The sequence below is a fragment of the Bombus flavifrons genome, chromosome 2, assembly GCF_040668555.2.
Source record: "Bombus flavifrons isolate JBK064 chromosome 2, iyBomFlav1_principal, whole genome shotgun sequence".
Lineage (NCBI taxonomy): Eukaryota > Metazoa > Arthropoda > Insecta > Hymenoptera > Apidae > Bombus > Bombus flavifrons.
Genome location: NC_138443.1, coordinates 9,704,195 through 9,722,748, shown reverse-complemented (window position 1 = coordinate 9,722,748; position 18,554 = coordinate 9,704,195). Strand labels below are relative to the sequence as shown.

The following is an 18,554-nucleotide window of genomic DNA, read 5'->3' as shown; positions in this document are numbered from 1 at the left end:
TCGGAAGACGCGTATACACGCAGCCGCGTTTATTATACGCTGTCGAAGCGGGCTGGCCAGCAGCAACGCGAAGGTCGCTGCTCGAAAACGCACGAAATCGGGCCGACACTCACCCACATACGCTCGCTATGGGCGCGGGCAGGCGCGCGCGCGCGCGCCAGCACCCACGAGTCACACGCACCGGGCCAGACGCACATTCTACCAACGACCGGCCAAACGACCGTTTATTGGGATCTCGAGAAACGACCACGACTGCCACGGGGAGATGGACGATTCTTGGAACGGTGGCTGCATCTCCAGCCTTTTGTTGCCGCATTTAGCGATATGTGTTCGAATCTCAACTTCGAAGCGACTCCAAATTTTTCGACGCTATTGCGGATCGAATCATTTCAATTCGAAGCTTACATAGAACTCTTGAAAGTTTTGATAAGTAGGATCTTTGGTCTCGAGTCTTGAATCTGGCTGCTCTCTTTAATTCTCGTTCACGTTTGTGTCCCCTCGGATATTTTCTTCCTTTAGAATATTTTATTTGTAAATATAATTTTACCTTCGTAGAATTTTCGAAATATAATTAAATGTAGATTTAATTAAAGCATCGGTTAGAGCACTAAAGACAAATTGTACAGAATATTGATCATCTGTTTATGTAGTGAAATTAAGAAATTAATAAAAACTGAAATTGATCAGTTTGGCTTCTGAGAGGTTCATATATGTATATGTATATCTCTTTCAGATCCCATCACTAGCTACGTTCGAAACGATAAAAAATTCGAAATCAAAAAGCAAGCGTAGGGTGTCCAGAAAAAAAGAGAAAGAGATCGTCTTGACGACTTTCGAGGATCACATAAACGTCCTTCGACAGCCAAGGGCCGAGGACGAGTGGGCTCTCTTCTCTCTCTTCCTCTCTCTCTCTCTCTCTCTCTCTCTATGGATATGTGTATTCAAAAGTTTTGTCCGACGATACTAAATCTTCTGACTAGACATGCATGGTTTTACACCTACGATGAGTTACCGCGTAGGGTGTTTAATTTTGGCGAGCGAAAGCGTCCTTTGATTACGTATTGATATTTTTGGAAGATGTAATGGATCGTAGGAGGTGTAGATACTTGATGAATGTAGACTGTGGAAGTCTGGTTCATTGAAAAATCGAGTATAACGATGAGTGACGTCAATGCGAGAATTGTGAAAGGAGTACGAAGATTAATGTAGACGGTTGATGTGAAAAATAAACCGAATTCCAATTTGGAGTAAACAGAATATAATTTGCTCGAATTGAATGAAATATAACGAAATTTGGAAATGAAGATTTGTAGCAAGAATGACAAACGCTTCAATTACAACTCTGCAAGTATCATAAATTACCTATTTTCCATGGTTTTATAGGTTCAATGATAACAAATAAAAGGTAGAAGAGAATTTTACAGAGCAATAAAGCTATCAATACATGATACTACATAAATCGTGTCTATGTTTCTTTCCACTATTCACAGTACGAAGAACCGACACACGCTATTCAAACATCTTTCATTCCAATATAAACACAGTAAATCGAGTGATATCATTCCCACATCAACCACGTCAACAAATAACAATCAGTTTCAAAATCATAATATGCCCTTTCATGGACAGTCAAACAGAACCAAAACACCGATAAGTATCAAAGTAAACCTACAGCCTATTCCCCCCCAATTCTTCGCACATTAAAAAACAAACGCAAGCCTCCCACGCTTTCATAACACACGATATATACGTGCTTCTTTCTTCTTCTTTTCGTTCAGATTTACCCGCATCAAACATATCAATACGGCAGTATGACAGTGATGCGAGGCTTTAGGCAAGATCCGCACAGAAAATACTACAGATGGTAGTGTTACGCATATTTTAGTTAGGAATACGATAGACCTTTATAATTTAATGAACAATTCATTTAACTAAAGTTTCCTAATTTTTCTCTCTATCTATTATTTTTCGTTCATGCAATAGGAGTTTCAAGTGAATTCACTAAACAAGACTTCATTAATCAATCAAACTTAACAAATACACTTCTACTACATCGGAATGAAATTTTAGATAATGTCCAATTGAATGAATTTCTGTCTGGAAAATCAATTATTTAACGTGACAATGAAGAAAAACGAGTTAGCTCGTCACTCAGATTTACAATCTCATAGACACAATTTCTGATACATCCTATAATTTTATTCGATTGTAAATAAATTTTAAACATTTTCTCTGGGATATACATATATACATAATTTCTATCGTAAGTCATACATAGTATCATACCTGGTTAACGCAATTCCTATTATAATTTATTAATAAATTGTAAATTAATAATAAATTATAAATTAAGAAATAAATCCATATTATAAACGTTAAGTCACATACGTCTACAGGACTGCCATCTAGTTCCTGTGTGAAACTTGCCTTACGCGCTCAATTATAGTTAAGCCGCACCAAATCAGAACATTGTATCACCGTTATAATTTTCGCATCCACCGCGCGCATCGTTCCGTCGATAAACTTTATCATAAATGCACTCGTGAACGGCTCGTAAACATAATCGAGGTAGAAAAAGCACGCAACGATTTAAGCGAACCGGCAACGAAAACGTATAACGTAAAGTCGGGTTCGAAGTCTCTGCTGCTCTCTCTCTCGAGAAGAAGGTGAAGAGAGCACTCTCTTGCAGCTCTCCTTGGGTGGCCAGGACATAGCAAATTCCAACCCTTCGGAATTCCGAGAAGGACCGTTACATATATTGCCACGTCAATACTCGTTTAATGCGTTCTCGCCACTTTTGCTCCCAAAACCCAATGGTCACGCTTTGCTTTTCGAACATTGAACGTTTAGAGATACGATCTAGAGCTACCGATGATGAACGTTGGCTAGGGTGAAAATAGATTGGTTTGGTTTCGGACTTCGATAAGGGAAGCCTCGAGTTTGGAAATCGATAAGCGAGGGTCACGTGTATTACGTGGTTTAGCGTGTGATTTATCGGTAAGGGAACGAGTATCTGTTTCTTGAAACGTTTCTAATTTTAGTGATTAATTTTGGTTTAAAATTTGGAAATTTGGAAATCTTTTAGATGTATTTAAGTTTGTCGTTTACTTCAGTTGTTATAACATATTGATATTAACAGAACGGACTTGATCGTCATTTAGTCACGACTAAACCAAGATTGATGTTAATCGTTGAATATATCTTTTTATAGATAAATGTCAGAAGGTAATTAAACACATGTAAAGCATAGTATTCAATAAAGCCTTCAATAACGCAACCTACGGAGAGGAGAGAGTCGAAGCAGAAAAAGATCCTCCTGAATTTAGTTCTCTCGGGACCGAATTCTCTTGCGGTTAAGAGAAACATTTCCTTAAATCAATTATAAATAACAGCTTTTACAAAGAAGATACAATGCATTAAAATGTAGAGTCAGTTATACCAGAAACAAATATTTTTATCGTTTAATTGATACTTATTATAATTCCATAGATTGCAATCGAGTGTTAATTTCCTCAAGTTATCAGGAATATTATAGCTTTCAAGGATAATAACTATGACCACGATTTTACAAATGTCTTTCACGAAACGATTCACGCACAAAGTGCCTGTAACTGACGTAGAGGTTACTACACGATAAAATTCGCATAGAGCTTCTGAAATAGACGCAATTTTCGTTTACATCCAGCGTGACACGATCGTGTCAACAAATACTCGGTGTCCTGAAATTATCTTCAGCCACACCGTTATGACAGCATTACAACGCGTGTACAGGTCGAAACGGCTCTCGCAAGCATCACGCCGGCCGATATAGCCTTGAGATTCTGCGAATCGAACACAAGGCAATCTGCATTTCACGAAGATAACACCTTTGAACGGTCGCGTATATTGTTGCGATTGGAACAGCGCTGGAGCGCAGATATTTCGATCGTTTACATCTACGAGTTACTATCGTTTCGTCTTTTTTTATCCACGATATCTCAACCAAATTGAGCAAGATTATGGGAATTTTAGAATTTATAATCCTTTTAAACAATCGGTTTGTAATCTAATTTTTTTTAATAGCTAACATTACCCGGAGAGATATTTAATAATGTTCGGGTTTTAAAACACGACGATCAAGATACCTACACGCTGTTCCAATTGCAATTTCGTGTTGGTTCTGTTCGTAAGCTGTGTATCACGAGTGTAAATCATAAGTACGTTAGAAGGCAAAGAGGCTACAAGATAATTCTGGCGTCGAAAAGAACGTATGTAGCCATATTATTGCAAATGAAATTGGAATCCATCAAAAAATTTCCAACCCGACTCGAAAGTCAAGGATCAAGAATTCGAAGGTCAGACGTTGTGATATTTCGTAAGCTTATTCCAAAATTTCGAGTTACCTTGACATGGAAAGGATTGCTTAAGAACAAATATTAATAATTAATCTGCATGGTGTTCTTTCGTCGAAAGTATCAAATATTTACGTGTGCCATTTCATGAAAATTATATAACCAGATACCATCAACTTCGACGTATCATCGAGATCTACCAAACCTATATGATCGCCATGAACAGGACATTTCTGCAACTTCCTGTTTTTATGAATACGATTAAAAAAATTGGAGACAAATAGAAACTTGTTTTGCGCTTAAAATATAACAACTTTACTTTTAATATTCTATATACCTTTGCATATGATCTGCATTTTATACACATTTCTTTACATTTCAATTTTTCATAAATGCGAAAAAATCCTAGTCACAAACAAAAATCATAAAAGAAGAAATTACTGTAAATACATTTCCAGGCAGATCCCAAGTATCGACATCAAGATGAAACACATACTTATGAAAGAAATATACGAAAGGAAACATGACATTGGAACTGTCGAATCGGTACGCATGAGAACCACCGTTCCTATCCGGCCAATCGGTGAACCTGGTGCGTGACACGTGATGCAAATCATGCACATAGAAAGACGCGTCAACCTCCACCTCCCTCCTGTGGTCCAGTATCCTTCTGTACCTTTCCTCTCGGTGTCCTGTCAACTTGTCGTCCAAGGTGAGTAGACCTATTTGGCGGAGGTGCTTCAGTCACGACCAGACCAGACCAGACCAGACGACGACGACTACGGCGGCGACCAGGTTGCAAGATCGTAGGTGGAGCAGAACCCAGTCTGGTCTCCTTCTCCCCTCTCATCCTTTCGCTTCTACCGTTTCTTCTTCATTGTTACCCGTCACACCGACGCACGGAGAGCACGAGACTCATTTTCAAGTCATTCTTTCTCTCCAGGGAACCAAGTCGATCGTCTCTCATTGGTAGAATTGAACCAGCCCATCAATGAGGCTTTCCAGATAATTTACGATCTCTCAAGATCGCGCTTTGATTCGCGCGTACAGGTTAAACGAGAATTAACAAGACAGAGGAAGCAGTTAGACTAAAATGTGATAGTTTGGGAATATTTTTGGGTTGAAAAATTGGGGAGAGTCCGCGAGAGAATCATTAGGATGATCGACTCTTTCTTAGAACTCGTTTCTTGTCTAGAAATTGGAAGGAAATAAAAAAAGTTTATGTGGTTAAGTTGTCTATCTGACATGCGGTCATCCCGTGTTCTTATTATCATAAACACATGATAAGGGTATTTTTAACAAAATAATCTTTCCTCGAATTTTACTGCAAAATTAATGCCTCGTATATCTAGAAGAGCAATTTTACAAACTTACTTACAACAGTGTTACCAACACGATATTAACGTGATCCATGGTTTGAAATAGTCTACAAACATAATTTAATTTCTTCCTATTTATTCGGATATTTCTCTAAAGTAATACGTTTTGTCATAAAAGTTGCTACTGGCTAATTATAAATATTCTAGTATAACGTTGACGAAAATAGAATTTATTTTAACAAAACTGACTCTCTTATATCCCGATATATTTCCCCAAGACAACATAATGTACGTCTGATAAAATCCCTCAATATGAATCAGACAAGCCAAAGTCTTCTACAAGATCTTACGACGAGCTTACAAGCTTGATCGAACTCTGATTTTCTACTTGTAAATTCACTAGTGTTATTAATAAATCATTATATAAGAGACTAGGAAATCCATCTATCCAGAGATTCAGAGAAGAACGACGATGCTCAAGGATCGATGTTCATGGTTTGATTATGTTTGCAATGAAGGGAAAGGAATTGGAGGAACGATGCAGACGGCTGACACGATGCTCCTAAATTGTCAGTGGGCGTTTGACTAATAGATTGCAATAAGAGTTGTCGAGCCAGTGTAATGACAACACCGTAACGAATGTTGAGTTCTCGATCGCTTACGAAGAAAGGAGAGGCTTGAAACCGCGGTGGCAAAGAATCATTAACTTCTGTCTTTCTTTTAACCGATTGTGTCACATTATTTTTCGTGTACTTTTTTTGTTATTTCTCCTTAGAATGATGTATTTGTGTGTTTGCCTTTTAGATAAACAAAATTTAAGGATTGTTTAAAAAGTAAGATATTTAAAAAATATTCATAAATTTACGATCTTTCTAAAAACTTCTCATCGCACAAAGTCAAACACAGCTTCATTTATCCATTTGTAAGAATTTTCTACTAAGTTCCTGTTACTCCTTTTCTTCTCCGTTCCATTTCATTTAGTCAATGAATTTAATGTCACTTATTACGTGTTTTTATTATATAATTTTACAAATCATCCGTTAAATCATATTTGTATTAAAATTATACTTCGCTATACTATATTATTATTATCATTCTTATATCCGTTCGCTCACACCAAGAACTATGTACATAATAGGTACAGAAGGATTGATAGTAAATATACTTCGACATTGTACGCGTATAAAGACAGGACAATAACGATTTACAGCGAAAGTCGTTCCGATCGCTGTTTGAAATAGTCACTGGAAAACGAAATTTATTTCAGCATTCCAACTTATTAAAAACAATTTTGAAGATAAAGCAATAGATGAGCAATCATAAAAAGTTTCTTCTACTAAAATATTTTAATCGCGCTCAATTGAGTTATTATTATTACCAAATTCCCAAATTTTATCATACTACACTATTACCAAAATTCTTCATCGTATTGTACACACTGTCATTTGGAATAAAGTATTATAGACAAAATTCTGGAAAATATTAAAGTAACAGGACTCTTTATCCGGTCCTATAAGAAAAGAGTTAAGAAAGGAAAACAAGAATCCACAAAAACAGAACAACATCGTTAGACGGGTGAAGGAAATCGTAATTTCACAAAAAGGTGCTCGAATCCAACGACCGCGTGCGCAAAATGTGCGTGAATCGAGTACCACTGTGTCTGATCCCGTCAGTCTCGGCCGTTCAGCACGTGAGTCACTGGCGAGGTAGAGTCGGATAACAACGAACTCGAACAAATAACCTCGAATCCTTTTCGCATTACCGACTCGCCGAGGACGCGTAATACCGGCTAACTACTTACATATGAACATGAATGCAGTTGAGCACCGCTGTCATCGATCCCATCAAACGTATTTCTCAGGATGCGCGCTCTGGCACGTGTCATTTCTGTCGTTAGATGAGCTTGAATAAAGATGAACGCGAACGAATAATGGTAAAGTGATTCCAACGGCACGGTGTAAACACGGGAAAGACTACCGTTGCTGGTGAGGTTATATGGAGTGAAACAAATTAATTCCATAGTTTTTCTTTCATTTCTTTTGCTTCTAAGTGTTTCGTTGGATATTAGTTGTTGATGATTTGTTATGTTTGGTAGAAAAATAAGTTCCTGGTAAAGAAGACTATTTTGAAGGTACGTTGGACGATATTTGAAAGACAGTGAATATTTGACAGAAGCAAAAAATAAACTTCTTAACGTATTCACCCGATTAAATTTTTAGCATAATTTAAAATTTGCCAGAGTTAAGGATTTCGTAACTCTTACTAACATTTCTACACAGTGCTACTCTACATCGATAAGAATCTAGATATTTATGAGCGGTAACGTAAATCGATATTTTATTACCCGATAATTATACAAAACGTCAACGTTAATTAATAATCTACCAAACAAATAAATCATTTAGTTTCAAATAAAAACAAGTACAATCGCGTATAATTATTTCAGAGAACTTTTTTCCCTCGTGCTCATTATCCCAACTAATAACCGCATTTATAAAAATCTTCTTAAACCTTCCTTATATTATTTTTATCGTTCATACTGAATAAATGTTATAAAATCATTAAACATAATTCGGTAATTAGAATGTAGCAACTTACAATGCGTTAACTTCATTACCAATAATCAATTCCCTATTACATCTCAATTTAAATGCGTTAACCTAGCCAAACGTTACGTTTGTCTTAATGTAACTTCTCTTCTCTGAATGAGACGCGTTACTTCAATTGGACTCGTAATTCGTCACTTTCACGCAAGTGTATTGCAACGTCCAAATTCGTCAAGCAAATCGGAAACACGTGGCACCGTGGGTAAAAGAAGAACGAAGGAAAGGGAACGCTGAAAAGGACGACGAAGACTCGCGAAGAATCTGGTTCACCGCAGTCAACTTCCAACGGAAATCGCGATTCCCACAGCTTTCCCCGCGTTGCGGTCTGCGAGTATGGGCCGCTCATGCTACTTCATTGTTAGCCAGTGTAATACAGCCGCGACGCCATTATTATGAATGAGCGAAACAACCGCGTCGCTATATAATCTGGTAAGATACGTACGCGACTGCAAAGGCGTGTGGGTCAATTTATACAATGCCGATTCTAAATCAAGGGATGCTTAATGGATTTAGAATTAAGTAAAACAAGAACAAATAAATTAAGGAGTTTCAATAAGGAGTTAAGAACAAGTTAAGCAGATTGGAAAAGGACCTACAGGTTTGTGGCAAATATATATAAAAATGCATATTTATTAATAAAATATAGTAGTAGTAATACAAACTATCGAAGTGTGTTTTGTACTTGCCTCCATTAGGTAAATCGTGATAACAATTACCCACGCTATATCTTCAAACTACTACTTTCCATTCTATTCACTTCATATTTTCTATCGCCACTAAAGAGATAATATGTTTGCCACGCCGCAGTACACGAAACTGTTCTTAAACTTTCTACTTCCCTCATTATCGTTACATAATAGAATTATGTAAAGAATTCAAGAATCATCAACGATGACCAAGAATCAGTCTGATACTCGATAATAATAATTTTTTAATTCATAAGAAAATTGAATTACAAAAAGGATGTATCTAGAAAATTATTATTATTGTTTCAGAATTAATTCACAGTAGCACGTGTGAGTAGACTTTTATCCTAACCATCTCCATCAAGGTCAAATCAGGCTCCATTCCAAGAATAAAAAAAATTATGAATATCATGTTACCTCTGTATATCAAAAATCGTCAGAAAAAGAAGTCGCATATTGAACGTTATTAACAGTTCGATAGAAGATAAGGTAGACAAGAACTCGGTGAAAGTAGCATATGTGTATTAATAAAATCAAAAGTTGCGTGAAGAGCCAGACACGGATCTGCGCAATAATATAACGCAGATAAAAGGAATGATTAATTTCAGTTGAAAATTGTGCGACCTGATAACAGAGAAAAGAGACCCATCGTAATCTACGTCGCGCGTCGTGACGAATTATCAACATCCGATGGCGGACGTATATCGTTAGAGTACTCAAAAATGTGAAAACATCGCCTTGGTGCAACCTGTGCAAACAATAATAGCAGATCTGGTGGAATAAGAATTTCAATTTCAATGTATAATTTAGATGTTTTAGTAACCTACAAATTCTAGGCGAATTTCATGCATTTCTGTCCCATTAAACCCGGAAGCGAAGTGAAAAGAAGAGACAAAAGCTCAATTAATAATATAACAGGTAGCGTGCTGGGTTGCTGTTTTTATAATCTTCGCACATCTTAATTTCCTTTTAGTTTTGAATATCCTAGAATCGAATTTATTGTACATTGAAAAAAAGCAATTTGTAATATAAGCACTTGTTATTAATAAAGATACTTAATTTGCCTCTATTTTCCATTTTATTCTATTAGGGGATTTCTTTTTATATAAATATCTTATTTCAAACTTTCCTATTATATATTTTAGAAACGATAGACAAAATATATTTATCTGAATCTTAAATGTGTAATCTTAAGTGTTTCACTTAACTGTAAATTTTCCCATATAATATTTTATCCAGATTTAAAAAGTCGCACACGTCGCCGAGTTGGTAAACCTCTTTTATTTATCCTGCTATAAATAATAGTTTGCTTTCACGTTTTACGGGACGAGGTTCGTTTAATTAACGAACAACGCGTACACACACACACTGAATGTTTTGAACTTTCACAAGTCGATATACAGTTTCTCTCTTACCTTTCTGCATACCCCTCTCTCTTTTAATTTAGTCTATCATCCAGCTAATCGACCAATTAAACACGAAGCTAATAAAAGTTTCGTGCGACGACTATTTTAACCGTCAGCTTTTCCCTCGATACAATCGGTTCGGGCGTGAGGACGCTTGTCACGTAATACGTGCATAGTGCATACACAAGCGATAACCGGCCGATCTATTCTGGAAACATGGATTTGCATCCGTATTTTTGCACGCTGTGCAAATTTTTCTCGTTCTAACCCTACATTGGAATCGTTGACTCATTATTGGTGATCGCTAGATTGCGGATGTTTATGGATAGGTATAATTAACGATAGAATCATTGACAACTATAGAACTTGGAATAAATGAATCAAAATGAACGCTATACGAAAGGAATGCAAGGAAAACAAAGTTTTTACTTATACGTATTACAGAGAATGCTTGAAATATTTAAAAAACGCATCGCTGTGAATTTATAAAACTTCTATGGGAAATTACAAATTGATTATTCTAATTATTGATTATTATTTTGGTATATAGTTTTAGTGGTAAAGAAATAGCTTTCAACCGGAAAATTAAAATGAAATATTGTAAAATTAAAAGCAACTTAATCTCAACTATTATGGATTTATAAACTAACTTTATCAATTAAGGGTTAAACGCTTTCTTTTATCCTAACGCGAATAATCTTGACTGAAAACGATTGTCAGAAACTAGTTGTAAAACGACGAAGAAATTTGATGAACAAAGATCAGTTCTTTTCACGTGGATAAGAAATAACATTACGTCAATGCGCATTTGTATAAACGGTTGATACACTTATCGTCGCTTATCGTCTCTGTAAATAGCGTGCCGATGTATTTTTGGTTTCGCTTTAATTTAGATGCGATCAAACGTTTTGTATTTCGACCGTTCAGTTTAAAGAATATTCTCTTATTCTGAGTTAATTAATTTCTTACGCCGATAACTGGATTGCGTGTAAAAAATCTTTTAGATAATAATACGAATTAGAAAATCTTGAACTGATTTTATTAGACAGATCGTATAAACACTCGAGCAATACTAATACTTGAGAATCGATAGAGTATATTTTATCAAATGGACTCGAGTATACGATTACTCGATTATTACTTTTATTAGCTTGGTAACCTGAGACGAATTCGAAGAAATGAAAAATTACTTTACGGATTGATACTGAATACATTTGTGATTTTTATGTTGCAGTAAAATCAATTAATGGAGTTTATTATTGAAATACAATCCTACAGATTTATATTGGTTATTCGATTAAATAAATATATCTCACGCCAAATAAATGAACTTAATTTTTGCAATAAAATCGATAAATAAAGAATATGAAAGAAGTAAGAAACGAAATATTCACTGACACAAAACTCCAAAAAAATTATGCTTCGTTAACTAGCATTAGTTTCACGTGCTTAATAAATAAATTAGAAGAGAGTCAGTGGAACGAAGTACTCTCTGAAATAAAATTTTGTGAATTTGTATTGAATATCGATTGATACATTAAACAAATTATTTTGTCGAATCAGTTAAGAAAATAAAGGAACTAATGAAATAAATGTTTCCAAATCTGTATCAAATAATTGAATCTACACTCGATGGATATTTGATTGATTGCAATTAAATTTTTTTATTGGAATAAAATGGGGGAATAAAGTATCAAGGAGATCTCGAAAGAGAATTCTATGAATTTGTATTTAACTTATCACAGATGTTAAATATAACACAGAAAGATTATAGTATTTATATCTAAGTTGTAAGAGTTGTACTCGAGACTAATTGAAATTCAAAATGTATTTACTCGAAACTAGAACGCACAAATCTCATGGGTAAGATAACCAAATCAGCGAAGATTTATAACCAACATCCTATCTATCCAACTAACGAGATGTTACCACTAGCATTAATATGCGATCAACCATCAGATAATGATAATGAATTGTCAGTGTTCAAATACTCATCATACCTTGGCATACCTTTACAAAGCACACAAAGCACAGACAACTCAAAACTTAAATTCAATCTCCCGATTTATATAACCAAATGAAATATCCTAATAAATTGATACTATATGTGCGTGGCTATTCAATTATTAATTTATCTAAAACTTTGTTGAAGTTGAAATTGAAGTTTTACAAATAAATCAATATCTTTTTTATTTAAGCAATAAATTAAATACCGTATTTGATAATTACTAAACCAACTAAAACTTTTCATCCTTCATTTTTTCCAATTAATTCTTGGAAAATTGAGCAAGATGAGTTAACGAGCCAAAAATGTTTCCCTCACAAAATTATAATTCTCTATACTATAGTCTCGTTTCCATTGAAATCAAATATTAGCAACACATACATAAAACCTAGAACTACAGCATAATTTTATAATTAAAAAGGTACGATATAAGCGCATACTTCATTTCCTACTTCTTACTTCCTAACAGAATACTATCGAAGGTGATAAAGGAAGAAAGTGGGTGTAAACATTGCGAATTAAAAAAAGGACAAAGAAAACAAAAGATGTAGAAAGAACATTTGCACCTCGTTGTAGGAAAGGTTGTCAGCAAGCTCTGTGAAGGTCGGAATAAACGCATCGCGTATAAGTTCGTGACAATGACGTTATACGTACCGGCGTAGAACGCCCCTGCATTGACGTAAATCCAAGGTTAATATGGGACGTCTCGAATCGAACGCCTACAGGTAAGCGACGTAGGTAGAGAGCCCACGATTTAACGATACTTTGTGCACATCCACCTGTTTCGAATCGCTTTTTAGACGGCACAAACGATCGATATTATCGGGAAAATAAAGGGCGCCTGATAGATAAATATTTTTCCGTGGAAAATATGACGAACTAGCAATTTAAAATATTTCCTTCATTCGTACAGTACATATCTGTATATTTAGGAATTGTATTATGGTATATATAATTAAACCTCTGAGAATGTGATGTGATTATAAGAAATGGGGATTTACGTATGTGTTAATAACGAGGAAATAAGCTTTTCATATTAACTAAATTTCTTAATTTAAAAATAGTTTAGTATAACCTTTCGTAAATTAAATAACTGAAGCAAGTAACTGCAAGGAACTGATATCTGTTACGTCAATCATACGGAAATAGAACACAATTTAACGGTTCATAATAAAAATGTTATTCTACTGTTTAAAGATTCTACTTTGAAAAAAATATGTATTCGTTGTTAACCCACGCAACGTTGGAAAAAGCAGTTAAAGTAAGGTCAGGTTTTATCGATACGGGATAGCAACATTTTAGTTGCACTTCATAAAGCAAAGCTTGTAAGATTTATCTTCTTTTTTGTTAGATATTCATGAAATAACTACGCCATTTTCGAAACATATTTCTCGCGATAAACGATTCGGAAAATAAACCAATATTTTTCTAAACTTGTTAAATATTCGAGCTTTGAAAAATATCGGACTTTAACACTTGTTGACTCACAAGCGTTGTATTGAACTTCGCAAGATGTTTGCAATCAATATCTTTTATCAGATATTTCCCGGACTTATTGACTTATACTTTTGAAATGATTAAGTGTTAAAAATGATATTAAAAAAGCAAGAAACAGTCTAAGTTCATGAGTCGATGATACTGCGAGTGGACAGTTTCGATATTTTTCGAACTTTTCCTTGTTTTTCTAAGTTAGTAGTTTTATTAAGAATTACACATAGAAAAAGAAATGCCAAACTACATGAATTTTTATAATTTGTACCAGGGTTTACCTGTTACAAATTGGAAAAATATATTGGAAAAATATGCAGTTATGTATACTGAATGAAATAGAGGATAGATTTTGGATTATTCACAAGAATGAATTGAATTTTATGTACGAGTGGCATTTGCATATGATTGTATGTGCTACACGTAATTGCTAAATTATGCTTTTAATTGAATGACTCGTGTGTTCGAAACCTAATATAGAACAGCAGCAGCAATCAACAGTTTGAATGTTTTCTAACACGAGTGTATTCGGAAATCAACTTCTACTTGTATATTAACGGATATTATAATGTAGAATCTAGTTACTAAAAACTTCATTACGAAAGAAAAAATAAAAGACTTGTAAATAAAACGATATCCTCGATTATAATCGCCAATAAAAAATTACGCGACCTTAAGAGACTCTAACCTGTCAGGAATATTTGTCAAATTGCCAGGGAATATTCCGAAAATTCGGTGAGCAAAACATTGCAAATATTATCAGTGCACGGTAACAGTTCATCGAGTGCTTTGTAAATGAAACTTGGTAAGATAGGTGTAAAGAGCATGGTATTTCATTACGCCCGCGCTTCGATTCCAAACCTGTGTAGTAGAATCTTGACCCGGCAAGTTGCCGAGTGCCGCTTACTCGCTATATACATACTACACAGTTTAGATGTTCTCAATCGCGTGACCCTCGACGATTGCGTTTCTGGATCGTACACGCGCGCGCGCCTACATATTTGCACGATACACATCGTAACTGTGAAGAAAGAGGAACGCTTCTCGATCGTAAATGTCCGAGCCTGCTTCATTTTCGACGAGAAAATTTGTAACGTATATCATCGATAATTTACGATGATAGTTAACAGCCGATTATCGCGATGTTTGGAGTGGAACTCAAATCGTTCCGGATGAGTAAACACAATAGCACCGACGATACAATCCGTCGTCCTCGTCATCGTGTACGCGAAGCGTCATTAATCTTGCCCGTCGGTAGACGGAAGCGAGTGCACAAAATAACAAGGTCACGCGCGCGAAAGAGAAGAACATGCGATAAGAAGTTTGGAAGAAGAGGAAGGTTGACGACCGACATGTACTTATGAAAGCGCGCGCGCGCACGCTCGCACCAGCGCGAGCACCTACGCTAGAACTCTGTAAACGCGCGCGACGAGGAACTCGAACGGGAGACAGACGAAAGCCAACAAGTAGAGTAAATGACTCACCACGTGAACGCTGGAGAGACCGACCGGCTCGCTTTGCTTCTTGTCCGTTTTCTTTACTTGTCGTTTCGTCTTACTCTCAAGGAAACGTTGTTTCAGCACCAGTGTGTCCTGAATATTCTGTTCGCACAAACCGTTGAAGCTTTGATCGAATCTCGGTATACAATCGGTCTGTCTACGCCGATAACTTTCGATCCTACGTCTGAGGCGATCCACAACCGCCTGTCTCTTGGGGGTGAGTACTTCACCCATGCCAGGTGCTTGACCCATTTGTTGCTGCAACTGCAGCTGTTGACTTGTTATATTCAACTGACCGGCCGCGTTCAAATCGTGAATCCCGGCTGATTGGGCTAGAACGGTGTTCTGAAGGTTGTTTACGTTATTGGCGTTATTAGTATTGGTATTAGCCTGGCCCACGCAGACCGAGATTGGGCCAGGCGCAGTGCCGGGGGGGCCTTGCGGGGGCTGGCGGGGCAGGAGCCCCCCGGCCTCCATACAGCCCCCTAAATCCACTGCAGGGTAAGCCAGCTCAGTGAGAACCTCTGCTACCGAAGCGCCTGACGCACGCTACTGCTACTGCTGCGACCTCGTCTCCCGCCGTTGCCCTCCAGCCGGGCATCCTCTGCCACCCTGCCAATGTGACGATCCTCAACTTCCGGTCAAGACGCATTTGGAATATGTCGTCGCGTCGTTCGCGCCTCGACACCGCTGCACCGCGCGCTTAACTTCGTCCTGTCTTGTATAAACAACAACGCCGGTTATACTTTTCAACGATGTACCAAGTTTCGCGTCGATTGTCCGATCGTTTCACAGTTTCACTCAATTCGATACGTTCGATAGTATATAGCGTATAGCACGCACGGCCGATACACATAAGACACACGATATCACTCAATGTATAAATCCTCGTTGATATTGTCGTTCGATACGCACTCACGGTCCTTCGACAATTTGCTTTTCCATCAAACGATTAATCGCGAAGCTGAATGATAAAGCAACACACTATAAACAAAGTTCGTCACGTTTCACATTCCATGTGAAAGAAGTTTTCGAACTGTCACTGTTGACGAGACGCGCGCGAAGATTCGACAGTAGGACGGAACGTTCACCGCGCGCGACTAAGTTCAGGGCCTGGGAAGTCCGTGTATACAAGAGGCGCCCAAATTGCCACGCCATCTGATAGTGATCTTTACAACTAAGCGTAGTTGGCGCCACGTATGAAATTCATACTTTCTTAGATTCTGTTCAGTACCAACTATGAGCGTTTATCGGTTACGAGATTGTGTTTTTATATTTTTATATAATGTTTTCTTCGATGATAAATATATTTTAACAAGAAAATACTACAAATTTACTGAAATTAGAGTATGATGTCCCGTGATATATATTTACAATTAATATACTGTTATATACATATATGTTTATTTATATTATCCGGCCTAAAATTTATACACGAAGGAGTATGAAGTATTCTAGTTACTAAATCCTGTCTAGAAAATTGAAATAGAATCTTAACGAAAACATCTAATTAATAATAAACAAATATATTCCAAGCTTTTTTATGACTTCTCAGCTTCTCAATGTCAAACGGATACGTATCATTTACAAGTTAATAATCAGTTTGCATAACCTTTTCAAATAAAAAGGGACAGATAAGATACAAATTACCTCGTTTCATAATCTACACAAAAACATATCCAAACTCACAGAAAATGGAACTGCTCTACGATTTACTGAAATGGTAATCGATACAACACAACGTGTGAAGCAGCAGAAAAGTCGGCATGTATTGTTCCTTGTATACATGCAAAAATATGTCTCCAATGCCCTCTTTAGTTGCTAAAGTCTAACTACAATCTTTCAATAAGAAGCTCTCTCTAACCGTTTTCCCTCTCTTTTCGTTCTTTGTCTCTTTCACTCTCTCTTTCTCATAGCGTCGCGCGTCTACGCGAGAGACGGGAAGCAAGATCGTAGTGGGAGTATGGGACAAGCTTTTCGCGGGGTAATATCAGCTCTGCTTCGCGGATCAGGCACACGCTTTACCAACGAAAGACTTTCTTGCGCGCGGAGGCCGGTGTGCGAGCGTTCTACTGTCTCTACCGACCATGAGGAACAGTATATACGGTATTACACGGAAAACAGCAGCGTATGCCGCGTGCGCTGAATCTCTCGATTGTCCCGGTGCGTCGTCGAGTGCACGTTGGACGTCACAACAGGTAGTTGAGCGAGGGCAGCGTGCTGCGGCCTCTGTAGAAAGAAAGGAAAAGACTGGGAGAGCGAGCGAGAGATCGATAGATCGGCACGAGTGTGCTGGAAAAAGAAAACACGCCAATGGAAGGGGAAATGGTAGGAGAAGTAGGAGAAGTAGGAGAAGTAGAAGCCGAGTGAGATATGCTAGAAAGAGAGAAAGATGGGATAGTAACAGAGAGGGGTTTTTCACTGTTGGTCGGATACCTCCGCACCGTGCCTGTGCACAACTGCCTGTGCACAACTGCCCGTGCCACAGCGCCACAGCTTTGAATCTACAATCTACATGCACGAGACGGGTTACTCACGCGTTCCCTTTGCTCCTTCTCTGTCTTCTTTCTAGACTATGTCCTTCTCCCTTTCTCCTACACTTACGTATTCCATTCCCCCGCTATGGACTGCTCCCCTTTAACTCTAATATAGGGACGCGTTTCCATAGTTTGTCGTTTTAAGTCTTCGAAAAGTGATGGATAACATCTGACAATTATTTTGTATAATTCAAAAGTGTTTGAGGAATGTTTGTGATATTTTTACCTTTATGTTTTATTAGTATTTTTAAATGTATTTTTGATAATATATCTATCAATTCTTTAGCTATTTATGTCAATACGCATAGCATGCTTGATTATTAACAAATCAAATAAATTGGTTTTATTGTTGTAGACATTATATGGGAGATAAGTAATACATGTTAGAACTTAAAATCGCACACATAATTAATTAGATTACGTAAAGGTTTCAAAGACTTTTAATGAAGTTATGTATACATTAAAGGATAAATATATAATTTAAACAACAGAAACAATCAGCCTTTTATGAAAAGAATTATGTGTAATGAACATAATCGATTTTGTAATCAAAATTATAGTTTGTTAATTAAAATTATTGATATGACTGCATTCTAGCTGAAGAATTACAAACTATGAAAGGCGTCAGCTACCGACTGTAAACCAGCTGTATGTATTGCCATCTTTTGTCTATTTAC

The 18,554-nt window shown here is 36.8% G+C and overlaps 1 protein-coding gene across 8 annotated transcripts in view; it reads right to left on the bottom strand.

Annotated features, from left to right (window-relative positions):
* The window catches only part of mam (neurogenic protein mastermind), a 246,051-nt gene extending 229,601 nt beyond the window's left edge, over nt 1–16,450 (bottom strand). For 4 of the 8 annotated variants that reach the window (XM_069132115.1, XM_069132116.1, XM_069132117.1 and 1 more), the window contains exon 1: nt 7,452–7,685. In XM_069132115.1, the coding sequence (XP_068988216.1) occupies nt 7,452–7,670 (219 nt within the window). In that variant the 5' untranslated portion in view covers nt 7,671–7,685. Of the gene's footprint in view, nt 1–7,451; nt 7,686–15,325 lie in introns of those variants that run through there. The other 4 variants (XM_069132111.1, XM_069132112.1, XM_069132113.1 and 1 more) reach the window with 2 other exon arrangements.
* Nucleotides 16,451–18,554: the final 2,104 nt, after the last annotated feature.